At 54.1% G+C, this 26,139-nt stretch overlaps 2 protein-coding genes across 20 annotated transcripts; both read right to left on the reverse strand.

The window, feature by feature from the left end:
- Positions 1–430: 430 nt before the first annotated feature.
- Positions 431–10,728, reverse strand: AK1 (adenylate kinase 1). 5 transcript variants are annotated; one of them, XM_081066004.1, is made up of 8 exons: positions 10,635–10,703; positions 7,971–8,131; positions 7,735–7,773; positions 6,168–6,203; positions 5,827–5,990; positions 5,011–5,127; positions 2,593–2,784; positions 431–2,355 (listed from the first exon to the last, which is right to left on the reverse strand). In XM_081066004.1, exons 3-8 carry the CDS (start codon positions 7,739–7,741, stop codon positions 2,287–2,289), a joined length of 585 nt encoding a protein of 194 aa, XP_080922130.1. In that variant the 5' UTR covers positions 7,742–7,773; positions 7,971–8,131; positions 10,635–10,703; the 3' UTR covers positions 431–2,286. The 5 variants fall into 5 exon arrangements, with proteins under 5 accessions (XP_080922130.1, XP_080922131.1, XP_080922129.1 ...); XM_081066005.1 differs by lacking the exon at positions 10,635–10,703 and adding an exon at positions 8,969–9,111; XM_081066003.1 differs by lacking the exon at positions 7,971–8,131 and having other exon boundaries at positions 10,635–10,728.
- Positions 10,729–15,364: 4,636 nt separating this feature from the next.
- ST6GALNAC6 (ST6 N-acetylgalactosaminide alpha-2,6-sialyltransferase 6) lies at positions 15,365–25,683 on the reverse strand. 15 transcript variants are annotated; one of them, XM_081065814.1, is made up of 9 exons: positions 25,525–25,662; positions 24,329–24,510; positions 23,636–23,697; positions 23,223–23,350; positions 22,655–22,745; positions 21,314–21,493; positions 20,221–20,627; positions 17,453–17,560; positions 15,365–16,788 (listed from the first exon to the last, which is right to left on the reverse strand). In XM_081065814.1, exons 4-9 carry the CDS (start codon positions 23,228–23,230, stop codon positions 16,449–16,451), a joined length of 1,134 nt encoding a protein of 377 aa, XP_080921940.1. In that variant the 5' UTR covers positions 23,231–23,350; positions 23,636–23,697; positions 24,329–24,510; positions 25,525–25,662; the 3' UTR covers positions 15,365–16,448. The 15 variants fall into 15 exon arrangements, 13 of the variants coding, with proteins under 13 accessions (XP_080921940.1, XP_080921944.1, XP_080921934.1 ...); XM_081065818.1 differs by having other exon boundaries at positions 15,365–16,792; XM_081065808.1 differs by lacking the exon at positions 23,223–23,350 and having other exon boundaries at positions 15,365–16,792.
- Between the last annotated feature and the right edge of the window lie 456 nt (positions 25,684–26,139).

The raw sequence follows: 26,139 nt of genomic DNA on the forward strand, positions 1-26,139 counted from the left end.
TGCACTGAGCTGGTCAGAACGGGTCTCAGTTGAGTAGGTCTGATGGAATTTTGTGAACATGGGTCCCCTCCTCGTGCCAGGATCCATATCATAGTGTGCCCGGGGCTTATGAGCCTCTGTCCCGCCAGCATGGCAGGTGTCCTGTAGTATTGCTGAAGGAACAAAAAATCTTCAAGGAAGGTTTGTGGAGGCAAGGATGGGGTGGTGGTTACTGGAGCTTTTAAAATGTTGGTGTTTTTTTCACTTTTTTAAGTCCTTTGGGGTTTCTTTTTAATGAACAAAGTGATTCTGTGGTGAATAATTTGGGTCAGCTTAGGTTTTTCATAAGCTGGGACATACCTGAATGAGTGAAACTGTAATAAGAAAATAAAGATAATGACATCACGCAGGACATGGTGAATCCAAAAAGGAACAACAACGGAGCCATGGATAGGGGAGTCATACCACTATATTCTCGAAGGCTGCTGGTCGAGACACAAAGCAAACATCTGCCAGTACCCCAACAAGGTGTCTTCCTGTACCCCAATCTCGCTGGCGGAGGGCGAGACACAGGAAGTAGGATCAACGCGATCTGCAATCTACAATCTGCTTGCTAACCATGCTTGCTAGCCGCAATCTACCTTCTGCTTCTCTGCCAACCAACTGACCCCCTGGCCAGCGTAGCCACGGCGGTTATATTAGTGGCTAATGGCTAATCGGTAACAGCTGATGGCCACCCAGCCACAGCTGATGGCCATCTAATCACTGAGCCAGCACCTTTCCACATGAGGCTGAGAGCCTGGAAACTGCTCTCTGGGGCTATCCCCACAGATGATGATTTTGTCAGGTGGATTTCTCTATCTCCTTATCACGTTTGGCTTGTTTTCCCACTCATCCTCATGCAAATCCTCAGACAGCCCTGAGATAGAAGGGGAGTGTGCATGTGAGTATTAGCGTGTGTGCGCGCGTGTGTTAGCCCAGTTTGACAGATGCCACGTGGACACCCCCAGGGCTTCTTGGCACATCCAGGGTTGGCATGGGAACAGAGACCAGCTGTGGAGACCTTCACTCCGCACCCCACCCAGACAGGAGGGCTCACCCCACATGCCTGCCTTCTCCTCTCTCCCCTGTATTATCATTTATTTATTTCATGTTCTTCTTTCAATAGACTCACCTTTTAGAACTTAAATACGTTTATTTTAAAGGAAAGTTTAAATAGCTAATGTAAATGGAAAACCAGCCACACTTGCCACAAACAGAAGGGACACATCATGGGCGCAATCAACGCACACAGCATTTCATTCCAGCCAGGTGTGACCCACCAAGGGCCGTCTTGGCTTTAAAGGGAGCCAGCTGTGGCTGAGACAGGTGTTAAGGACACGTGAGCACCAAATGGAGCCTTTCTCCATGATGAGGTCAAAGATTTAAAGAGAAAAGAAAAGGGAAGATGGTTCTCCCCAGGGGATTTTGGGACCTCCCCAAAGCACCCCAGCCTGGCACATCCCCAAGGCCTCTCCGGTCTGTGGCTCCCACAGGCCTCAGTAACTAACAGCCTACACCCCTTGCTTAGTGTGTTCTCTTCCTAACCTTGGGAGGGGGAGGGGGCACTGAGCCAAATTTAAATTTTGAACCGGGCTTAGAAAGGATAGATTGTGACCTGTCCAGGGCCACGTGGCGGGAAGCTCTTTAGGTCTCACCCCTCAAGGAGGAACGCCTGACCATGACCACCCCCATCCAATCTTGATGCCCTTTCAGACCTTCAGAGCTTCTTGTATCAGGAGGCCAATCACTGCCCTCCACTGCCCATGACCTCTCTACCTGCTTTAGCTCAGTCCCCAGCGGGGGTTAGGCACAGAAAACAGGCTCAGAGAAACAATGGGTCAGGGCCCAGCTCTGCCTTACCGAAAGTCCCAGAGAGCAAGGACGCTGCCTCAGTCACCCTGCGTCCCCAGGCCTGGCACAGCCTGAGCCCGGCACACCCTGTGTGAGGAAGGGCCCTGGGTGAGCTAGGGGAGGGGTGGCTGGCTGAGGGGCCTGAGGAAGAATGGGGAGGAGGAGGGGCTGGGGACTCAAGGCCGGGTGGCCATTCCATACGAACCAACCCCGATGGAAGCAAAGAAAAAGGAGTAAAACCGAATGTCCTCGGAAATTCCTTTAGTGCTCAGCTGTCCATGAAAACAGGATAAAGTGGCTTCCTCTGTCTGTGCTCCCGCTGTGCAGGGTGGAGGCGCTGAGCTCAGGCCAGGACTCCTGAGTCAGGGCAGGAGTAGGGTGGGGCTCTGAGCTGGAGAAGGGGCTCCAGCGTTGCTACTTGAGAGTGTCTAGGTGGGTGCAGACTTGGGAGAAGACACTGTCCACAGAACCTTCAGCATTGACCTATAGGGAGACAGGCCATGAGCACAGAGATGCTGGGTGGGCCCCGCTGAGGCAGGCTCCTCCTGCAGAGGTTGGGCTTGTCTCGCGAGCCCAGCCCCAGTGGACAGCAGCCCCTCATCAAAGCATTGGGGAAATCAAGGCCCAGGGAGGAGGGCTGGCCCAAGGACAGCAATTTGAGGCCAAGCCAGGCAAAAGTCCGGGCTTCCTAGGGCTCAGTTGGGCCTGCAGGGGGCGCACCTTTCGTACAATGCCACGTTTCTCATAGAAGACGATGACAGGTTCTGTGGCCTTGTAGTAGGTATCCAGCCGCTTCTTGATGGTCTCCTCATTATCATCCACACGTCCACTGGTCTCTCCACGCTTCAGGAGCCGCTGCGTCATGGTCTCGGGGCCTGCGTCCACATACAGCAGCAGCGAGGGCTCTGCGATCTGCAGATGGGGCATTAGGCACAAGGGCCCCATTCCTTCCCCCCTGGGGCCATCTCCTCCCCATTTTCCCACTTCTGGGGCCCCACTTGAGATCTACTCAGACCTTCAAGCCCTTTCCCAAGGCAGCCTGACAGACTTTCCTAAAAACAATGTCCACAGAAGAAAGTCCACACACCTAAGAGGGCCAGCCTTCCTCATTTCCCACTTCTCTCTCCTTTGTTCACCTTACTTCAGCCACACTGACTCCCTGTGGTGAAGGATGGCTCTCATCAACCTCCTCCTATACCAGGCCTTTGCTCATGCCAGGAAGCTCCCAGGAACTCTTTCCCCAATAACAAGTGCTCACTTTCAGATTTGACCTAAACTCTCATTCCTCTGGGCAGTCTTCCCGGATGCCCCTCACCACCATCCCCAGCCCCCTGGGACATGCTCTTCCAGTCCCCTTTACTTCTGCCTGGAGTACCTCTGAGGAAGGCCAGGAGGGCCTCTGGATATTTTCCGAATGTCCCTCTCCCCAGCCTGGCCCGAGCCCCTGAGGGCAGAGAGGTGTCTATCTTTCACCAGCGGGGCTGGGTAAGGACTTGACAAAGGATCCAGGGCTGAATGAAGGAAAGAGTGAGGGCTACAGTGCTCTGCGAGGATCTGAACAATGTCATTGTTATTGGAATGAGTGTTTCATCACCAGGAAGCATGGGAGGGCAAGAAGGAATAAGGCTGACCTGTCTTTCTTTGGTGAAGACCTGGTGCCCCCTGGTGTCCAGAGTCAAAAAGACCAGGGGCTAGACCCCTGCAGGCCACAGCAGGGCTGGGCTCTGTGCCTAGCTGGCGCCCATACCAGCACCCACAACAGCCCCAGGAGGGCTGGGGACTTTCATTAGCCCCATTTTCTGAATGTGGCCCTGGGGGTCAGAGGTGACGTGACACAGCTGGTGCATGTGGGCCAGGCCAGGACATGCTGGGGCTAGGTCCATGTCCTCCTAGTCTGAAGGAAGCCCAGCCAACCCCCATTTCACAGATAGGAAAACTGAGGCCCAAATCAAGGTAGACATTTTCTTGAGGTGTTGCGGCCACTTCGACGTCAAGAAATACAGTATCGTACCTCTGGATGAAGTTCAATGCTATGGAAACCTAAAGATGGGCCTAGCCTCACAGAGATGGGGAGTGAGAATGAGGGTCTGATTCTGTCCCCAGCCCATCTAAGTCCTCCCTGCAAGGCCTAGAAGGAGTCCCTCTGCCAAGAAGCCCTCCCTGAGCCCCCCAGCACCCTTGCTGACCTCTCCCGCTTAGACACTTGCAGCTTTATCTGTTTTTCCCATATGGTGTGTGATGCCAGAGGTATGGGTGTATGTGCATATATGTGTGTGCCCATGTGTGTGCATACCTGTGTATAGGTGTACTGAGTTCATGTACGTGCATTGCCTGAGGCACGTGTGTGTGCATTGCCAGATGTGTGTACACATGTACACAGCCTGTGTGCATATGTGCGTATGTCTGTGGCCTTGGACACACATATGTAGTGTGTACATGTATGAGTGCTTGTGTGCCTGTGTGTGCATGCACATGTCTGTACATGTGCATGTGTGGGCGAGGCACTCCCACCCTGTGGGCACCCATTTCAGACAGCTCAGAGGCATCATCCTCAAGGCCCACTCTCTAGCCAGACCACCTGTAGCCCCTGAAAGGAGACTGGACTCCACTCCCCGGCATTCAAGGTCTCCAGCCAGGTCTGAATGTCCCTCTCCCACATTCCCCCTAGGTGTCCTGTCCCAACAGCTTCTGTTCTCCCCACACTGGCCTGACCCTTCCAGCCGTCTATGCTATTCCCTGCCCTGCTAACCATGTATTTACAGGGTGCCAAGCCTCACTTTTGCAGGATACATACTCTCTAATCCCCATGATGGCCATCAAGGCAGCTGTGCCCTGTCTCTCCCCATTTTGCAGATGGGAACACTGAGGTTCACACAGGCAGAATAATGGCCCAAGGCTTTGAGCAGCTGAGCTGGAACCTGAGCCCAGGCTGGTGAACTCCCCAGCCTGGTGCTTCCTATTCTAGACTTTTCTTCTAGACTTCCAAAAAGAATCCCAGAAAGTCTCCCCTGGTTTTCCTCCTTATCCCACACCAAGCCCCACAGATCAGTCTCTCTCTCTGCCCATCACATCAGCCTCCCCGTGGCCAGCCCTAGTCACAGCCCCCCCCCCCAGGTCACCCACCAGGTGGTGCCTTACCCTCTGCTCAAACTCTATCCCCTGCTGTACTTCCCGAGGGTAGCCGTCGATCAGGAAGCCTTTGGAAGTATCTACCTTGGCCATCATGGCATCCCGGAGCATGTCCAGCACTGTCTCCTGGGGGCACAGCAGAAGGAGGGGCCATGAGCCCCTCTTCCCCCCCTCATCTGGGCCCTGGAGTGTGCTGCCCCACAGCTGAAAGCCCTCTGCTCTAACACAGATGTCCCAAGCAAACCTCCCTCTCCTGGCCTCTGAACTGAGAAGACTTGACTGATGGATCAAATCACTCATTAATTTAATAATGTTAAGTGAGCCCCTCCTCTCCGCCAGCTCCTGTTGAGGCCCCAGGAGACAGTTGTGAACAAAGCAGACCTGCCCTGCCCTTGGGAAACGCACCGTCTGCTGGGGGAACAGTCACACAGCTGATTTATCGATTTCCAAGCACGATACAGGTTGTATGGGTAAAGAAAGGGGCTACTGGGGTATAAAGTTAGGGGACAGTATCAGCCCTTCCTTTCAGGAAGGTCTGAAAGCTAAAGAGGAAAAAAAGCATTCCAGGCAGGAAGGAGTATAATGAGTTTGAGGGGACAGAAAGGCCAGGATGTGGGAGGGTGGAGGGGTCAGCAAGGTAGGGTCCTGGAGACTCTTGGGAGCTTCTGGAAGGAATTTTCTGCCAAGGGCAATGGGGATCCACAAAAGGGTTCATAGTCAGGGAGGTCATGGTCAGCCTTGCCAGTTTGTCATGGGTTTTGCTGGCTGATGTCTGCTCAAGGCCACCATCACCACCCGCCCCCCACCCGGCCGGGGCCCACTCACCAGTGGCACCAGCTGCCCCTTCTCCATGATTTCCGACAGCATCTTGCCCCTGGCTGAGCCCGAGCTGACCTCGGCCCGCAGGAGGTCCCCGGTGGAGAGGTGGGTGTAGCCGTACTTCTGGACAATCTTCTCACACTGGGTGCCCTTCCCTGAGCCGGGCCCGCCTGCAAGCGCCCACCCATTCAGAAGCCCCAAGAAATGGGGCCCCCGCAGGGACAGGGTCTACCGGGGACATCCAGCGAAGGATGGGCAGAGCCCAGGGTACAGCCCCAGGCCCTGGCTCCCCCCAGTGCCTGTGAAGACCCCCCTGCTAGTGCCTCACCCGCCTGCCTTGGACTCACCCACCACAAAGATGATCTTGGTTTTCTTCAGCTTCTCTGTGGGAGAGAAAAGGGGAGCAGAGTTCAGTCACTCGCTTGACAAATAGCCAGAAGCACTTCCAGAGTCTCAGGCCTGTGCTGGGCCAGAGGCAGAGGGACAGACACAGTCCGGGCTCCTGACAGAGTGAGTGGTGATGGGGTGTGGAAAGCTCAGAGACTGGGACAGGTCAGAGGGAGAGAGGGTGTTCTAGGCAGAGGGACCAGCAGAGGCACAGGCCGTGAGGGGGACTCCGAGGGGATCAAATGCCAACCCTCACACCCCCTCCCTGGCTGGCAGCAGCAGGTAACCTCTAGCCTTAGAGTCTTCCTCACTGCAGGAGCTTCTCGCTGAGCAGCAGGCACCCATGGTCCTGTTCTGCTGTGTCTCCTACCCTTCCCCTGGCAGGCCCTGGGCCTGCCCATTCCCCCCCTCGCCCCACGCCTTCCCTGGGTGGTACAAATGTGGAGTTGGCAACCACAACATATGTTGCCCTGGAGACAGTTGCCGGGGAAGAGGGCTGTGGTGGGTATGTGGAACTCTTGCCCAGAGAGGGAGGCCAGCTTACATTCCAACCTCTGCCTCCCAGACCCTTAGAACTTAGAAAGACCACAGCCCCACCGACAGAGGGAAACTGAAGCCTAGAGAGGCAGGGGCCTGCTCCAGGGCTTCCAGAACCTGAACTGGAAGCCAGGGCCTCTTCCCAGGCTGCTGGCCTTCCCTTTTCAGGGGAAGCAGAACCTTGCTGTGAGACCTTACGAAAGAATTCCATGCCCCTCTCTGGTTCTCTGTCCCTGTCCCAGTGAGTAGGTGAGCTCGGCAGCTCCCAGGGGCCCTCCTGGCCATGGGGCTAGAGCCTAGAGGAGCTGTCAGAAGAATGACTTCTCCTTTGGGTTCCCACCACCTGCCTGCCGTGTGACGGACACCAGCCTGACTGTGGGGGAGGCCAGAGCCCAGTGGCAGCTGACTTTTGGAGCCCCAGGGGTGAAAGGGTGACTGCTGGTTTCAGGCTGCAGCAGCAGCAGCCAGGCCCACTGGGCTCCTTTAAGAGCTGCCCAGGCTGAGGCACAGTGCCAGAGATGGGATGGGTGGCGCTGACAGAAGGCAGGCCAACTAGGCTCTCTGCTCATGACTCCTTCAAGGTCCAGCCTGTAAGTGCCAGGAGGGTCCATGACACTCCCAGGACCCTCCTCCACTGGACGACCAGGAAACTGCATCCCACAGAGGGGCATTTGCACACTTGGGGCTTCTCCTCCCCTCTCAGGCCTCCCCTCGCCAGTGCCCACCCTCTCCAGAAAGAGGCAGGGATTCAGCTCTAAAAATACCATCATAGGAGGTGAGCGGTGGGGCTCTCCTCAAGGAGGCCTCGTCACTTCTAAAATTAATCTTGAAGTTGGCACATTCCTGAGAGGCCTGAGGAGGAGGCTAAAGGCTCCCCCACACAGGCCCCCTCCAGCAGTCCCAGAGCGTCTCCCGAAAGCACACCTCCTTAACAGATGGGCACACACTGAGGCCCAGGCAGTGAGAAGGAGAGGAGAGGAGCCTTCATACCTTCCATCCTGCCAAGGTCCGGGGAGCCGAGTCAGCGCTCTGCAAAACAAGGGTACAGATGGGGAAGGTGAGCGAGATTCTCACCACCCTGCCTCTGCTCCCGCCAAGCCACTGGTGTGTGCCAGGCCCTGACATGCCTTCAGAAGGCAGAGGGGGCTGCTGGGGAAAGGGAAGGCCCAAGAGCCTGGATGACCTTGGGAAAGTCATCTTTCTTCTGTGTGCTTCCGCTGCCTCACCTGTCAAGAAGGACAACACTTCCTCCTGGCCACTGAGGGGCATAAACAGAGACGCCAGCAACTGCTCAGCTGCTCGCCTTGCAAATCCCAGAAAACAGAGCGCAGTCCTGCATCTGCCTGACACCTTGACAACGCTGGGCTCCCCAGGGCTGGGAGGAAAGCTGCTGGGGAGGCAGGAGGCAGGAGGAGGGACAGGGAGCTGGCTGTGTCCTCCTCTGGGATGTGGTTTGGAAGCAGATACTCAAAGGGACACAAAAGTCTGAAGGGAGAAAGCTGCAGGGGCCATTCTCGTGGACACTGTCCTGCAGTTTTCAAATAAGGGGGTCCCCAGGCTCTTGTTCCCCAGCCCCCTGCAGGACCACTTCCACTCCCCATGTGGCCGCTGCCCCCTGACCGCTTTGAGGAGCTTGCTCCACTGCCCTCCCATCCCCTCAGCATACAGATCAATCCCAACCCCTCCTGGGACCCCACTCTGCTTCCACAGCCCCCCAGGGACCTCCCTCAACCTCCCCTTATCATCAATCTCTTTAGAACTGCTGCCTATACACCTTTGGCCTCCACCCACCAGCCCTCCCCAAGGCTACCAGCAACCATCACAGCCCATCTTGCCTTGACCTTTGACCCTCAACCCTCTCAGCATTCCTCCTGCCTGGGACCCTCACCCCAGGCCCCTACTCCACCCTCTCACTGTTGGTTTCAGGTTCTCAGGAGCCCCCCACCCATCCCTACCTAGCCAGCCCAGGCCTCTCTAGCCAGCCCCCAGACATGCCAGAGGCCCCTCAGACTGAACAGTTCCTCCTGCGTCCTCAGCTAGATGCCCTTCTCTCACACCCATCTCCACCCTGCATAAGCTGATCCCAGCCCTCTGGTTCCTGAACTTCTCTCTAGTCTGTGTCCTCAGGGCCACTTCCTTGTTTCAGGCAGGTGGCCTCCCTACCTCCATACCCCACCAGGCAATCTGCAGCATTTTCCCACAAGCATAGGACTATGTCACTTGCCTGCCTAAAACTCTTCCATGTGTAGCCCTCTCATCTCCCAACATAAAGCCTGGGCCCCAAATGTAGCTGACAGCCTGGCGATTTGCCCCCACCCCTCTGCAGCTTTATCAGCTGCTGTCTGAACTGCTGCTGGGAGCTCCCTCACCTACAGTGACCGTTTCCCACCTGAGGCCCCAGCTCATGTTGCACCCAATGTCTGGATGCCTTTACCCAAGGTGCTACTGTTTAAGACTCAATTCAAGTGTCACCTCCTTCAGGAAGCCTTCCTGGGCTCTGCCCTCCACTCCCACACTGGCAGGCGCTTCCTCTAAACGTCTCCCAATGTCACTGTATTGAATCTCTCTGCTGTACTGCAAGCCTGTATTCCCCTGGCCCAGGCTGAGCACAGGGCTGGGGAGCCTCACTCCATCCTCATAGCCATCTTCAGAGGGAACTGAGGCTTAAAGAAGAGAAACTTGCTCCAGGGCCTGGCTGGGGTCAAACCTGGAGCTGCTGTTTTCTGCTGCTTTGGGCCCAGCACTCAGTAGGTCCTTAAGCATCTTTGCTGACTGTGCTGCTTGAGAGGCATGAGTTATAGCCTCTTTCCTGCTGAGTGTGCTTAAGGAAGGGTAGTAGCTGCCAACACTGTCCAGCAGCTGGCAGGGGAGAGGGAGGGTCCCCAGGCCAGGAACAGCCTGCAGTGACACCTGAGGAGTTGCCTCCGACCCCACCCTGCTCCGCCTCCTCCTAGTAACCTAAGCCCCTCCGTCTGTTGGCACCTGCCACCTACTGGGTCCAAAATAACCTGGGTCCTAAGGAGGCCTCACAGAGGCCAGGGGTCCAGGATGGAGTTGGGTTACGGACTCAGCACCCAGGCCTTATTTGGCCCCCGGATCAGGGTGGCCTCCCCAGAAGCCTGAGGAGCTGAGGCCAGAAGGACAGAGACTTAACTTAGGCCCAGGTCTCCCCTCTCCCGACCAAGAGCAGCCTTTACAGTGGCTGGCAATCAACCAGGGTTCAAATCCCAACTCCCTCACTCAGCTGTGTGACCTTGGGCAGCAGGTGTCCCTTCTTTGGGCCTGCACCCCAGGCCCTGTCCTGCTGCCCTAAAGAGTCCAGGGTTGGTAGCTGAGCAGTGCTCAGGAAAGTCCCCAGGTGCTGGCCCCAGCGCCCCTGCCCTTTCAGAAGGCTGAGGCAGGGGCCAAACATCCAGGGGGCATCCCATCCCCCCAGCACTCGAACTGACAGGATAGTTCCTCCAATCACAGAGGCTGCTCCGCCCGCCCAGGTCATTGACAGAGGAGTCAGACCATAGCCCCCTCCCTGGGCCCCAGCTGGGATGTGCCAAGGGCAGGAACCTGGAGCTCCAGGAGTACCAGGCAGGACAAAGGGGTGACTGTGTAGGAGGGTGGGAGGGACTGCAACACACACACACACACACACACACACACACACACACACACGCACGCACTCACGCACGCACAGTGTGGCATAAATATCCAGAGCAGAGCCTGGGGAGAACAGATAGGCAAATATACACAGACCATAACCGTGGATACACACAGCCACACAAACCCCAAGGATCCCCTGACGCCATAAACACGCAGTCCCCAGATGCTTGCGGCTTCCCCAGTCCCCGGAACGGCACTTCCCCCACGTGCACAGACAGACAGGGGAACACACTGACCTGGGGGTGGGGTGCGGCTGGGTGCCGGGGCCAGTGCGTGCCCTGCCTGTCCTCGCCAGCCACCCACCAGCAAAGGCGACTATTTATAAGGCTGTCAGCAGCGCGTGGCATGCCGGGAGCCAGCTTCGCGATGGCAGGAGGGAGGGAGGAGGGAAGGAGAGCAGACCGGGCAGGGAGGGGACTGGACCAGAGCAGAGTCTTAATGAGAAACCAGAGCAAGACTGGATGGAGTCCTCCATCCAGGTGGCTGTGCCTACACCTGCACACAGCACTTTACAGTTTGCTGAGGGTTTTCCATTCCGGCGTTACCTCCTCCGTGCCCACATTGCTCTGGGGGGACAGGACCAGGCTTCCCGTGTGACAGCTGGGGAAACTGAGGCCCAGATAGAAGAGGCGCTTTGTACAAAATCCCACAGCAAATTGGTGGCAGAGAGGCCAGACCAGGGAGGGAAGGGACCAAGGCACGGATTCAGGGGGTTTTGCTGGCCAGACCAGTCCCCCAGTCCCTCCTCAGATCCAGCCCAAGGCACCTGGGCCAAGACCCACCTGGAATTCCTCCTCCCTTGTTGGAAGGGATCCAAAGAATTCCTCTGGAATTGAAACTCTCCAGGACCCCAAAGACCACCCACGAAATCCTCTACCAGCTGGTGGATATGTACAAGATTATAAAAAACCAACCCTGCCCCCATGGAGCTACCTGACAGCCCCCAATGAGGCGATCCTGAGTATGTGGGACATTCAGAATGCTGTACCCAGATGGGGGAACTGACGAGCCTGATAAAAAGAACGGCCCCCATTAACGAGCACTAACTGCAGTACCAGGCACAGGGCAGCGCACCAAACTCAGGCCATGTCTGTGAGTCCTTAAACATGGAGGAAAGTAAGGTTCACACCTGCAAAATCGCTTGCCCGAGGCTCCCGAGTAGAAAGTGATGTGTTTATCCATGGAGACTGACATGTAGCAGTAGGTGCTCAATAACGTAGTAGAACAGAGACCAGGACCATGCAGCTTCAGAACTCTGGCACTTGACCACTAACCTATGACCTTGGAGGCAGCAGTCTCAGATGACAGGGTGGGTTAAATTTAGAATTTGTCTTACAGGTACTAGGGAGCCATGGAAGGTGTTGGAGCCAGAGAGTGAAACTTCCCAGAGAGTGAGACCACTTTAGGTGGGTGGTTTCTTAGCAACAGCAGCAGCCTAGATACCAGAAGGCCTGGATCTAGTCCCAACTCTGCACCTGTGACATCAGACAAGGTCCTTACTCCTTAAGACTTTAGTCTCCCCATCTGTGGGAGGACAGGTGCTGACTCAGAGGGTCTGCCTTAGAAGTTGTTTGAAAGGCCCTCTCCAAAAGGTGGCTGTGTGCATTGGCACAACCTTTGGGGGAAGCAAACTGAAGATGTCAATCAAAATTTCAAATGTGCCCTTCACCTTTAGGAATCCCACACACGGCACAAAATATGTACAGGACGGTTTCCTAGTGCCCATGGGGACTGACTGGTGGGAGGGACAGTGGTACAGCCAGGCAGTGGAGAGGTGGTGACTGCCCTAGAGTCAACATGAAAAAGGAAGCCAGAGATCTGTGAGGCTGGCAGGGCAAGGAAAACTGGCAAAAACCCAGCTGCCCTGGACTTATCCACCTTCAACAATTCTGAACATGCAGGGACAGGGATGTGTGTGTGTAAAATCTAATCCTCATTTTTTTATTTGCATTTTGACATCTCTGAAATTGTGTTGTCTTATAATCAAATCAATGGCATCTTCAAGTTGATGAAATAAAGCAGAACTGAGAAGGGGGTGTGTGTATGCGTGATCTCATGGGGTGGAGGTGGGACTTGCACTTCTTTTCTTTCTCTCTTTCCTTCCTTCCTTCCTTCTGTTTTTTAAATACAAAAAGCATCTATCACTTTTTGTATAAAACACTTTTAACACAGATGTACTAGCTCAAGGACATTATGCTAAATGAAATAAGCCAGTCACAAAAAGACAAATACTGTATGATTCCACTTCCATTGGGCATCTAAAGTGGTCAAAGTCATAGACACAGAAAGTAGGATGGTGTTACCAGGGCTGAGGGCAACGGGAAATGGGAGTTGTTTTATGGGTATAGAGTTTCAGATCTGCAAGATGAAAAAGTCCTGGAGATTTGCTTCACAACAATGTAAAAATACTTAACACTATTGAACTGTACAAAATGCTTAAAAATGGTTAACTGGTAACTCTTAGGTACTTTTCTTCCTTTTTTACAATAAAAAATAAATTTAAAAATCTTAAAAACTGAAAAAAAGAAACCTATTTTAACTATTTCATTGATTTTTCACCTGTTGATATTCCAGCAATGCTGGAATATTAGAATTTCAGGATTTTTTCCTCAGCTATAACCTATAGAAAGAAAAAAAGGAAGGAGAGAGGAAGAGAGGCAGGGAGGGAGGAAAGAGGCAGGAAGGGAGGGAGGAAGGAAAGAAGGAATGAAAGCAGGAAAGAAGGGAGGGAGAGAGGGGAGGGAGAGAGGGAAAGAAAAAAATTGCATGGAGGAAAAATCTGGAAAGTTATACCTTAGACTGTTAACAGGGAATAGGTGATGCTTTCACTTTCTATCTTATATCATTTGTATGGTTTCAGTTATTTTATAACATTAAAAATACCTAAAAACATAACCATATAAAATGAAACCAATTTTTAAAAGCATTTGAAAAATATTCTGGTTAAAGAAAGCATTCCCAGGTTTGAAAACAAGCCAGCATTGGAGACTGAATCTGCTCCGGCCTCGCTCTGAGATTCCCAGCTGGATCCAGGCATCAGCACACAGGGCCCCTAAGGGGCTGGCTGCCCCAAGTGGGCCCAGCTGGACTACTGAGCGCCCGCAGGAAACTGGCTGATCCGGGAAGCACATGTGGGGTTTGCAGCTGGTGGGAGATGCCCCCACCCCCAAGCAGGGGTGGAGGGGCTCACAGGGGTAAGAGGGATACACAGGCATGCGGGGGGACATGGACCCCAAATGAGGAGGTGGATTTGGTCCTGGCCACAGTGAAAATTTCCAAGCAAAGAGAACTGTGATAAGGTGGCTTCTGGAAGATAACTTTGGCAATGAGTATACCAGTCTCCATGAGTTCCCTCTGGGAGGGCGGGGGGAAGTTTGTGGGCTTGAGGACTAGGTCCCAGGCCTCCTGCCCTCAGCGTCCTCTATCGGTCCTACTTCTTGTTGCTGCTAAACTGAATTTTCCCAGGGTCCGCCTCCAGCAACCTAGCCTCTCTTAAGCCCCTCCCACACCTCCCTTCATAACCCCCAGTGGGCAGATTCCCAGAAGCCTCTGCACAGGGCTGGAGGGTGCTGCATTCCTGTATCCCCATCCCCATGCAGGCCCTTAGGCTCACCACATAATGTCTCTGCAAGGAGTGCCTGTTTCTCCAACACGCCCACCACCACCACCATTGCTATGCGTGGTTGGCTCAGGCTCTAGGCCTGGCAACCTCCCAGCCTCCTGACTGTCCTGCTGTCTGAGCAAGGATGACCTCTCCAAACAAGAGGGATTGAGCCTTTGTCCCCCTCAGGCTGGCACTCATGACCTTTTGCCATCTGGTGCCAGTGTTCTCATCTCCCACTGCTTCTTCCTTCTGTAGTCTTGCTGCCTACTGAGCAGCGAGGCTGTGGGTCCCACCATTGGGCTATTGTTTGGACCATTCTTCCCACCTGACATTCCCTCCCTCTTCAATTGCACCTAATACAGCACATGACACGTGGCTACTTACTGAGAGAATGCATCCATGAACTGAGAGACAAATGCAGGGTGTCATTCTCTCCTCCCAGCTCCATGGACCACCATCTCTGCTGGCCCAGCGCCCAGGGAGAGCTCTTTCTGGGTTCCCAGCAGGCCGCCTGCCCTTGTCTCACACAGTCACCCTTTGTTAGGCCTCCTGCTCCCAAGGGCATCTTATCTGCCTAAACAGGTTGTAATCTCCCAAGGTCATGGACCCCCTTCCTTCTGCCAACCTGGAGTGGTAAACAAGGGCTTTTACTCAACCACAGCTCACCACACCCCTCCCAGGGTTGCAGCCCTGCCTGACTCCTGCCTGTTGGGCCCTGCAGGAAATTCTGGCTCCCTGCCCTCAGTGCCCCCAGGCCCTAGAGCCAACCTCTGACCCCACCACCTACCGCTCCCCTCAATGGGATGCTCTGGCCTCCTCCCTCCTATCCCCCCAGCTGCTTTCTGTGACATTCTCTCCCGCCCCCCTTCTCTCCCTGCAAGAAACTCTTCCCCCAACCTCTACAGGAGTCTTCATCTTTCAGGTCTCAAAAGCCCTTCTCATAACATCTGTGGTATTGTCTTTGTAATCCTTACTGCCCTTAGTGGCCTGACTGGGGCAGAACCTGCCATGGGGCTCCTCTCCTCCCTAGAACCTGAGCTCCTTAAGTACAGTGTGTGGTCCCATTTCAGCCACGAGGGAACGGGGGTTCTGAGAGGGGAAATGACTTGCCCAAAGGCAAGGGGGCAGCAGGACTGGAAAAAAAGCCCGGTGGGCTTGGTTTGGGAACCCCAAACCTCCCCAGCCCCCAGAATTGCCAGCTCTCCACCCAAACTATAAAATGCATGACTCACTGGCCAGCTGAAAAAGCTGGCCATCCTGCTTGTATATGAGTTCCCAACCTGGAGGGTGTGGGCACTGACCCAAGGAGGCCCAAAACCCAGCGCCAGAGAGAGCCCAGCCCGATCAGGAGACACAGGAAATGGAGCCGGAGCTTAGGTGCATTTATTCCTGTACAAATCATTACAAAACCAAGTCTGGGGGAGTCGCTGCTCCCCCCCACACATGTGCAATAGTTTGCCTGGCCTCCTCCTCCTCCACCTGGCCCCTCTCATTCAACACCCTCCTCCAGAAAAGCCCTCCAGTCTTCCCTTCCAGGCTCCAGAAGAGCAGGCCACCCCACTGCGGCCCAGCAATAAAGTGCCTGATACAGAGTGAGGGGGGATAGAACCCAGGCAACACAGCTCCCAGCCCCCTTGAGCTTTCCTAAGCCCAGCTAGACCCTTGGATGACTCCAGAAACTGCAAAGGGACGGCCTGAAACCCAGTTTGGCTGGGGTCCCCTCCTTCTCAGCCCCAAAGGCTCCTCTAACAGGTGGAAAGCCTCGCTGCTGGATGGCAGAAAACGGGCCTGGCTCTTTAAAAGCCAAGCTAATGGCAGCTGGGCAAAGGGCTAAGAAACAGCTGAAGACTTGTCCCATTCTTATCAGAGTCCCCCAAACCTGGGGGAGTTTGCACAAAAATACCCTAATTTCCAGGAAGAGATGGGGCAAAGCAACCCCAGATCCCCAGGGAGCTGAGCTCCCAACAATCCGAGACCCCCCAGGGAGCTGAGCCCCCCATTAAGGGAACCCCAGACCCTCAGAACCTTACAGGGGCAGAAAGGTGCCAGACAGGAGTCAAGGGATTTGTCCAAGGCCACTCAGGACAAGACCGGGACGTTGGCCTCCCACCTCTGGGACCCCTACAGACAACCCCACAAATGCCCAGCTGGCTTCTACACAGTGGCCACCTCTCATGCAACCTCTTTCTGGCTCTAGGAAGTGAGGGGGCAACACAAAGTTCCTAGCAGCCTGGGACAGGACCCCACTGTCCCAGTCAACAGGAAGTGATTTGTGGACCATCCTGGGGCTTTGAACCAAGGCCTCATGGGAAAGTACGTGTTCTTAGCCTCACAATACTCAGAAATACCCTGATTGACTATGCTCAGACCCTGACTGGACAAGGAATCTCAACACCCCTGATTAACCACATAGAAGTCCAAATCCCTGATTGGTCAAGAGCTACCCCTAGGCCCTGACTGGCTGGATGATATACTTCTTCAAGACCCTGACTGGCCAGGAGACACTCCGGCCAGCCTTGATTGGCCAGGAGATGGTGGAGTGGCTGGGTGGAGAGCCACTTCTCTTGTATCCCTTGTGACGGCCCCACAGGCAGGGCAGCCTAGGTCCAAGAGGGATGGGAGAAGGTGATCCCGTACAGCTGGGCCCAGGATGAGAAGACCCTCTTCTCGGTGATGAAGCGGTGGTGGTTGCCCTTGCGACTGTTCTCATTCTGGATGTAGGTGACACACTCGTCCGGCCCCTTGGGCTCGTAGTAGTGGTAGGGCATGCGCTGCAGGCGGGACCGCTGGCTGGGACAGAACAGATGGGGGCCATGAGGGCAGGGTGGGCACTGGCAGGGCCCTTCCCCTTGTCAGCCCCTGACCTGCTGCTGTAGGACCTCAGTGGAGGAAATCCCTACTCCTCTCTGGGCCTCAGTTTCCCCATCTGTAAAATGGGTGTAGGGTAGATTAGGTCTGTGACCACCAAACGTTTTCTTTTTTAAAAAAATCCAGACCTTTTCCTGTCCCTAAGAGGATGGCAGAGTAGAGTAGAGGTAAGTTCTGTGGGTTCTAGAGCCTGCCCACCACGCTTTACTGTTTGTGGGACCTTAGGGCACTAGCAAAATGTCCTCCTCAGTTTTTCTCATCTGTGAAATGAGGATAATAACATACTTTTCTTAGGGTCTCTATGAGGAGTGAATGAGATAATAAATACAGACATGCTTGGGACATGGTCAGCACTCAGTAAAGAATAGCTGTCACCTTGTGGGCTTTTCATATAGTAATAATAGTTATTAATACACAAACTCTGGACTCTGGCTGAGCTTGGGGTAGCTCCAAGGAGCCTAGATCTCTGCAGAGCAGTCTGAACTATCAACTAGAGGCCCTTGAAGTCCCTCCAGCCAGTTTCCAGGCCCCTAGCTCCGTCCTGCAGCCAGTGACTGGGCATTGTCCTGGCGGGGCACTCACCTGCAGTAGTCGGGGGGGACCATGCCATAGACGTGCACATGGTCACACAACTCCACTGCAATTACCATAGTGAACCAGCCTGTGCTCAACCACGAATGGGACTTTTCCCTGTGGGCAGAGAGCGAGAATGATAAGGGGGCATGCAGGCAAGGGTGGGACAGGCAGGGGAACCAGTCAACCCCCACAGTTTCCAAAAACTCCCCCCACCCACTCATCCCTCCACTGCAGTTACCCCCAATCCAGCCCGCTGTGGGAGCAGGGGCATACCGGCAGAGGGCTTGTCTGAGCAGAGGTGAGAGGTGTGGAGAGAGCTCCTTTGAGGGAAAGAGTAGGAAGAGGGCATGCTGGGAATAAACTCCTGGGGAGACCAGACAGACTTGGGCAGGCTGGGATGGACCATGACCACAGAACATGCTAGAAGCAGCTGTGCCCATTCTAGTAGCAAACTCCCAAGGGTAGACTAATCAGAGACAGTCATGTTAGCAGTGACAAGTTCAGAGCAAAGTATGGAAGAAGTAGCTAGGAGCCTAGAGTTGTGCTTCTCACTACAGAAGCCACATGGAGCATATGTGGGTACCTGTGGGCACTTGACATGGGCTGTGGTATGCCGTCAATGTGAAATACACACTGGATTTGTTAGAGAGTATGAGAAAAAGAATGTAGACTATGTCATTGATAATTTCTGACATTGATTACATGTTGAATTGAAAATATTTCGGATACGGGGTGACCGGTTAGCTCAGTTGGTTACAGCATGGTGCTAATAACACCAAGGTTGCCGGTTCGATCCCGAGATGGACCACTGTGAGCTGCACTCTCCAGAAAGAGCAAAGGGAGGAGAGGACAAGGGACGGGAGGGAGAAAAAAAGAAAAAATATTTTGGATATATTTGATTGAAGGTGGTTCTCTGAAAAGTTTAAAAGAAAATAAACCTCTCACAAGACTGACAAGAGAGAAAAGACACAAGTTACCAATATCAAGAATAAAAAAAGAGGATATCACCATAGACCTTATAAATATTAAAAGAATAATAAGAAAACCACACAAAAAAACAACATACATGACAACTTAAATAAAATGGGTCAATGCCTTGAAAACCACAAACTACCCAAACTCACCCAAGATGAAACAGATAACCATATCCTGTAACCATTAAATAAATTGAATTCATAGTTAAAATCTTCTGAAAAAGACCTCTCCAGGCCCAGACAGTTTCACTAGCAAATTCTACAGAACATTTAAAGAAGAAATAACACTAAATCGATACAACCTCTTTAGGAAAATAGAAGAAGAAACATCTCCCAATTCATTTTCTGAGGCCAACATTACCCCAGTACCAAAACCAGGCAAAGACAGAAAAAAATAAACTATAGATCAATATCTCTCATGAACACAGATACAAAAATATCAACAATATTTTTATTGTTTAACAATAATATTATTAGCATAATATTAGCAAATTAGATATACAGGGCAGCTACAAAAACCTATAGCTAACATCATATTCGATGATGAAAGACTGAATGCTTCCCCCAAGGGACCATAGGACAAGGCAAAGATGTCTACTCTCACCACTTCCAATACAATTCAACATTGTATTAAAAGTCCATGGGGCGGACGTGAGGCTCGGTTGGTTAGAGCGCGTCCTCTCAACCACAAGGTTGCCGGTTCGATTCCCGCAAGGGATGGTGGGCTGCAGCCCCTGCAACTAACAATGGCAACTGGACCTGCAGCTGAGCTGCGCCCTCCACAACTAAGATTGAAAGGACAACAACTTGACTTGGGAAAGTCCCAGAAGTACACACTGTTCCCAATAAAGTCCTGTTCCTCTTCCCCAATAAAATCTTTAAAAGAAAAAAAAAAGTTCTACCCATTGCAATAAGGCAAGAGAAAGAAATGAGGCACATACATCGTAAAAGAAGAAATAAAACTGTCCTTATTTGCACGTCCTTACATAATCATCTGCATAGAAAATCGTCAAAGAATCTACAAAAATCTCCTAGAACCAATAAGTAAGTTTAGCAGGATTACAGGATATAAAGTCAACACACACAGATCAATCATATTTCTAAATACCTGCAAGGAATAATTAGGAACCAAAACAGATTTTTTTAATACCATTTACAATAGCTCCAAAACTTCAAATGTTTTGGTGTAAATCAAACAAAATATGTACATGATCTATATGTTGGACATAATGGGTTAAAACAAAACATATTAAAAATAATTTCACCTTTTTCTTTTACTTTTTTAATGTGGCTACTAGAAAAATTTAAATTATGTATGTGGCTTGCATTGTATTTCTATTGGACGGCACTGGCCTAGCTTTTCTAGGGAGATTAGTCAGAGCAGTGCGGGAGTGATGTATGCATAGAATAGAGCATGCTGGGAGCAACAGTATGCTTAAAGCAAGAAGTGCTGGGAATAGTCAACACTTTCTAAGAGGCACACTATACAGGGAGCTCTCCTAGAAAGATGCCAGCAGAGACTGCGCAACCTTACAGTGGAGCATGCTGGGAATCCTCATTTCCTCAGAACGATGCATGCTAGGAGGAAGCCCTCCTCGGGAAACGAGGCCATGCAGAGCATGTTGGAAATGATTTGTGCTAAGAGCTGGACATGAAGAGAACTCTAGGAAACCTGACCAGAGGTTGGCAAGAAATGACCACACCCTGAGAGCAGTGCATGCTAGGAGCAACAGGCCTCTGGGCAGAGCACACTGAGGGGGAGCAGGGGCTGTCCAGAGGGAGCAGGCAGGAGGCTGGTACCTGTCCTTGCCCGTCTCACCCCGGAAGAGGTCGTCAAATTGGCGCATGCGGCCGGGAGAGACGGTGTAGGCCTCCATGTTGGGGAACACCAGGCCTGCCCGCTGGATGAGGCGTACAAGGCTGCCCTGGGGTTTCTGCATCTTGTTCGGGGGGCCCCAGAAGATGAACACGGTTTCGGGGGTCCGGTTGACAAACTCCTGGGGTCTCCGCAGCACACGGAATACACTGGAATGGGCCACCACGCGGAAAGTGGTCTTGTTGCCCACATCTGCTGAGTAGCCCGTAGTGGGTGCGTCATTCATGCGGATTGTGCACTCAGCCCGGTCAATCTCAGGGCCCAGCTTGGTGCCCAGCAGGTGGCTGGAGCTGGTGACAATCACACACTGGTGGCACCGGGAGGGCAGCGTCTGGGGGGGCAAGGAAAGTCAACACTGTCACGACCACTCCATGCCAGGCCCTGTGCTTTGTACATCCAGGCTTCCAAAAGGCTGGAATTACTATGCCCATTTTAAAGACAGAAAGCAAAGCCTATTCATTCAACATTCCACAAATATTTATAGCAAGCTGGCTAATGGCCGAGTACTTGGGACAAAGCAATGAGAACAAGAGACCCCACACTTGCCTTCAAGAACTCATGGCCGGGGAGACAGACGGCAAACAAGTAAACGATAAAATAATGCCAGGTGATAAGTAAAATGGCTAGGAAGAAGATAAAATAGGAGCAGAGGACCAAGAGTGACAGGAGCAGGGGCTATTTCTGTGTTGTCAAGTACCCCAGTGTCCTCCCAAACCCAGTAGAGACAGATCAGTGAAAACCAGAGACAGCTTTCCTTGACTGAGGAGATGGAAGGATTTTAGTGCTAAGCGCGGACACTTGGAGAACTGAGGCCCAGAGAGGGGCAGGGCACTTGTCCAAGGTCACACATCACACAAGGGGCTGAAGGCACTGTAAGCCAGGGCCTTGACTCCCAGGGTCCACCCTTTCCTTTAGGAGGGAAGGAGGGAGTGGAGAAGAGGAGGGAGGAGGGGGAGGAAGAAAAGGGAGCTGTGATGGTGGACTACGGGGACGATCTGCCTGGAGTAACTGCCCTACCTTGTTGCCTAAAATGGGGACATAGCCATCTGTGATGCTCCACTTCCTGAGGTTGATGGGCCGGCGGCTGCGGCCTCTTAGGGAGCCGTAATGAAAGACCTCACTGGCACTGTTGGAGCTGTAGAGGATGAGGATGGTGATGAGAGCAAAGAGGATCAGGAACACTGCTGACCGCTGCTCCTGGAGAGGGGAGAGGCCGGTGAGGGCCCAGTGACCCAGCAGGCTCGGTGCCCTGCCTCCATGCCGCCTACCACACCCAACTAACTCCTGCTTCTCATTCCAGACCAGTTCAGACACTACCTCCTCCAGGAAGGCCTCCTCCAGCAACCCTGTGCATGCCCATCACAGTACTGCTCACACCACCATGAGCTCTGAGGCCCGGACTAGGTCAGCCTCGCTGTGATCGCAGCTTCTCTAGAGTTCAACTCACGCAGTACACTCAACCACCTGCAAACACCCAGAGACCATCAACTTCCCTTCCCTAGAGCAGACCTTGTATGGACCTTGGGTGCCTCCAGAGCGTGATCTCCCATGACAGCCTTCCCTGTAGCCTAAGAGGGTAGATTTGTGACTTCCACCAGCACGGCACCCCAGTGAGTTCTCTGCCATCCATAGCTGTGCCCTCTCCAGAAAGGCCTGAGCCGCAGGCCTGGAGGTGGCGGCTGCTCCTTATACCTGCTATTCCTGTATTCCTTAAAGTTCCAATTTCTCGTTACTCCAATGTCTAATTATAGGTAATAGCTCTTTACATTAAACTTCCTCTGTTCAAATTACTGTGTGGTTTCTCTCTGCCGATTGGACCCAGACTGATACACACACATCACCCTGTCCCCAACCCTCAGGCTCTGCCGAGGCTATGGTACAGTAGATCCTGGGAAAGGGATGTGCAGGGCCAGGCACATAGTAGGTGCTCAGGAAAGCATGAATGAACGGATGATGGGGAACCCTGACACCCAGACTGATGCTCACAACATTCCCTCAAAGTGGTATCTTTGACCACTGCCCCCACCCCCAGCCTCCCACTCACCTCTACCTCCCCACCCCCACCCCCTGCACAGCACTCCAAGTCAACTTCTCAGACAATCCTTTACCACATATGGACCAATCAAGCCTAGGAGGACAGAGGTAGACCTTGGCCCAGAGAGAGGCAGGATCTTGCCTGAAGCCACACGGATCAGTGGCCACAGCAGGGCTCAAAATCAGGGCCTGCCAGGTATCAGCCGCTTCTTGACGAGAAAGAGAAACTTGCGGTGGCCTAGGTCTGAGACAGGTCGGAAGGAGCCCATCTTACAGAGGGATGTAAGAGGCTGAGATGAGAACAGGAAATGAAGGGGGACTTACTTTGTTGCTACTCATCTCTCTCTCGTGGCTGCTGAGGGGCAGGGGCCAGCGTCCTGCAGGTGGCCCAGGGGGCAGGGATTCGGACTTACACCTGCAAGCCACAGAAAGGTTTATGGCCTGGGTGTCCTCCTCTAGGTCCAGCTGGTCAAAGGCTACACCCTTCCCACCCCTGCCAGCTCTCCTATCCACCCATGACTTCAAAGCTCAGGGCCATATCCATTTTGCAGACGGAAACACAAGGCCCAGAAAGGGCAGAAAACTGCCCGAGGTCACACAGCCAGGCAGTAGCTGAGCCCTGCCTCTCTCCTTGCTCCTTCTCTCTCCTACTCTGCTCCCTCAGCAGGGGCCTCTCCATACACTGGCTGTCCTAGGCAAGTAGTTCCCCTACTGGGGGGGGGGCCTGGCCCCCACCCAGAAGGAACCTCATTCACACCCCTACTCTAAAACCTGCCTTAGGTCCCTGTGGCCTAGGAATAAAACGACATTCCTTACAGGTCCCCAAACTCTTCTGCACTGCACGCTTCCAGGTCTCAGAAAGGTTTGCAACACCCCGCCCTCCTGCACACACCCACTCATCCTCCAAGCCTGCGGTAGGCCATGAACTTCCCGTGTGTCATCTCCCGCCAGGCTGAGGGCTATCTGAGGGCGCAGCCAACACAGGTCCTCACTCAAATTCTCTGCCGTGCCTACAGAGCCCTGGAGATGGGTGCAGGAGGATCGCTGAATGACTTCGTTAATTAACAGTAAGATCTTGGGGGTTAAGGGCACAGACTCATCTGTCAAACGGCCTATAATCCCAGCCCTACCCTCAGAGGGTGAGTGAGGGGCCTCAGGGATGATGAAGCCTTGGGCAGCCCTTCCTTTCGGCCCAGCCCCAGTGGCCTCTGCTGTGAGGGGACAAGCCCAGATTTGCTCCTCACTCCCCAACCGACCCGCATCCTCATAGGACCCCAGCTCCTCTCCAGATCTCAATTTCCCCACCTGTCAAAAGGAAACAAGTACTTGTGTCCAGCCACCTCCAGCAGATTCAAGTCCAGCGGGCACTAAGTTTGGGACAGTGCAGAGGGAGAAGAAGCTGAGCTCGGGGCTCCCCAGCTTTGTCCTCCCCTCCTGGAGCCTCTCAGCTCCCTCTACTATCTCCGCCCCCAGACCTAGCTGCTGTTTACTCCTACACAGCCACCGGGAATAGCCGGAGAACCTCCAGCCAAAGGAGGCTCCCCCCACACGCCGTTCTTGATTGGTTAGCTTCTGACCCCGCTCCTCCCCAACCCCGCCCCCTCTCCAAGGGAGCCCGCCTCCCCCCCCACCCCCATCCGCCACCGCCGCCGGGTTTCAGGTTTCTCCCAGGCCATCCCTCACAGCCAGTCTGCGAGGCCTAGGGACTCTATAATCAACTACAGATCAGGAAACTGAGGCTCATCAGAAGGGAAGAGTGACCTGTCCTTGCACTCACAGCCCATTAAGGCAAAAGCCAGGAGTCCAGAATCCCAGAGTCGCCCCCCATCAGCCTTGAAGCCTCTGACATTCCAGGCCCTCACAGGTCCAGCTGAGCCAGGAGCTTCTCTGAACTGAGACTCCCCACTCACTACTATTTCCTTCAAATGCCCCTAGCTCCAGACATACTAGAGCACTCCAGTTCCCAGGCCCCTCCTCCACCCCCCGCCTTTTGCCCACCTTTGCCTGAGCAGTGCCCTCAGCCAGGAAGACCGTCCACCTTGTCAGCCCTGTCACAATCCTGCTCTTGAGAAGGCCATGGTCAGTACAGCATCTCAGGTTCAAGCGTGAATCCAGGTTCCACCACTTACTGGCTGAGGGGCCTCGGGCAAGCCATGTGACCTGAGCCTCAGTTTCCTCATCTGTGAAATGGGAGTAATTATGAGTGGGTAACTCACTGGATTATTCAAGGCCAGTGTTAACTTATGTTAATTTGCCAGCGAAACACTCCCCCATCCTCTGCCGCCTATCCCAGAGACTTACTTCTCTCTTCTATCAGGAATGTGTTCCTGAGCCATGCTAAGCATCACCCACTCACTCATCTTCCTAGCGACACTGCAAGGAGGGGCACTTATTTCCCATTTCACCGATGAGGAGACAGGTTCAGAGGCAAAATGCCTTACAGTGATCTGCAGAGCCTCCTGGGGGGCCTTGTTTCCAGGGAGCAGCCCAGGGATGAGGCTGACGGGATCTCCCTCGAAGATCCCCCAGGGCTGGAATGGGTCAGAAGCCCAGTGTTTGCCGGTCACCTAGCCTAGCACAGAGGGCATGCCTGTTGGGGAGCAACTTGCTCAGTCTGGGAAGACTTCAGTCCAGAGTGCTGGGCCGGGCGCATGGACTTAACCCCAACGCTGGCCGTGCAGTTGGGCTGAGTCTAGGGGTGGGGGCCACACCCTGCCCTCTGTTTGGGGGCTTTGCTTCTCCCAGCCCCGGGAGTCCTCCCGCAGGGTCGGGATGTACCCACGAGCCGCGCGGGAGGAGGACGGAGAGAGGGGGGAGGGGCTACCTAATTCCTAAATGGGGGGCGCTGAGCCCGTGAGTCCACCTGGGGTGGGGGCGACTCACCCTCTGCGCCCCCTTTGCGCTGACCTCTCCCACTCCCGCACTCCGGGGGGTCCAGAGCCCTAGTCCCAGCTGGGAAAAGAAGGGAGGCAGGACGGCGGCAGGGTCCCAGAGCTCCAATGGTGCAGTCAGCGAAAGGAGGCCCCGCGAACCCCACGACGGCCCCTGGGCGCGAGGACCGGGGTCTCCGGGGGCGGTTGCCTAGAGAGTGGGTCTAGGGCAGCCACCCGGGCCCCCGCATCATCACTTCCCATCCCCCCGAGAAGCAGGCAGCTCCCCCTCCCGCTGCCCGCCCCCGCGCAGCACCTGCTCACCTCCCCTGGGGAGCGCCCGGCCCCCCGCGGCCCCCGAGCCCCTTCACATGGCGCCGGGTGCGGAGAGCCGGGGGTCCCCGCTCCTCCGGCCGCCCAGGCCCCGCCGCAGCCCCGGCCAGCAGGGTCCTAGCGCCGCCGTCGCCGCCTGCGCTCAGGCCCAAGCCAGGAAGGCAGGCGGAGCCTCGAGGGGCCTCAACTGGCTCCGCCCTCGGGCGGTGCCGGTGGGGAAGGGTGACGGGCTTGCTACCCCCGGCCCGGCCACGTGAACGCCTCGCTTACTCCTTTAAGCCGCGTAGTGACAACGAAAATAGCCTTCCAGACCCCTTTGGTGAGGGTCAGGCCCACTTCTAACTGGCTTTATTGTCATCATGACCTAGATGGGGAAACTGAGTCTCGGAACACACTGCGCTTGGAATCAGTTCGGTTTCTCCCTGGGCTCCCTACCCAGGGCCTCCAGAGCCCTGCACCCAGTAGTCACTCTGGGTGAACTCATTTGAATCCACCTTGGATTCAAATCCAGCGCGGCCCTCTCTAGCCATGAGGCCTGGCACATGACTTACCTTTTCCTTGCCTTCCTCTGGAAAATAGGGAGAACAACAACTTCGTTGTAAAGAT

This window comes from Rhinolophus hipposideros (genome assembly GCF_964194185.1).
Source record: "Rhinolophus hipposideros genome assembly, chromosome: 11".
Lineage (NCBI taxonomy): Eukaryota > Metazoa > Chordata > Mammalia > Chiroptera > Rhinolophidae > Rhinolophus > Rhinolophus hipposideros.

What these genes read in the sequence shown, in the direction of transcription:
- AK1 (XM_081066002.1), bottom strand. Translation starts at nt 6,552, where the DNA reads ATGGGTGCCTGCTGCTCAGCGAGAAGCTCCTGCAGTGAGGAAGACTCT. An exon ending in GGAAGACTCTAAGGCTAGAG is followed by an intron (nt 6,204 to 6,494) that starts GTTACCTGCTGC and finishes TCTCTCCCACAG; the next exon opens with AGAAGCTGAAGAAAACCAAG. An exon ending in AGGGGCAGCTGGTGCCACTG is followed by an intron (nt 5,128 to 5,826) that starts GTGAGTGGGCCC and finishes CTGTGCCCCCAG; the next exon opens with GAGACAGTGCTGGACATGCT.
- ST6GALNAC6 (XM_081065806.1), bottom strand. Translation starts at nt 23,598, where the DNA reads ATGAGGATGCGGGTCGGTTGGGGAGTGAGGAGCAAATCTGGGCTTGTC. An exon ending in GGTGAGACGGGCAAGGACAG is followed by an intron (nt 17,561 to 20,220) that starts GTACCAGCCTCC and finishes CTCTGCCCACAG; the next exon opens with GGAAAAGTCCCATTCGTGGT. An exon ending in GTCCCCCCCGACTACTGCAG is followed by an intron (nt 16,789 to 17,452) that starts GTGAGTGCCCCG and finishes TGTCCCAGCCAG; the next exon opens with CGGTCCCGCCTGCAGCGCAT.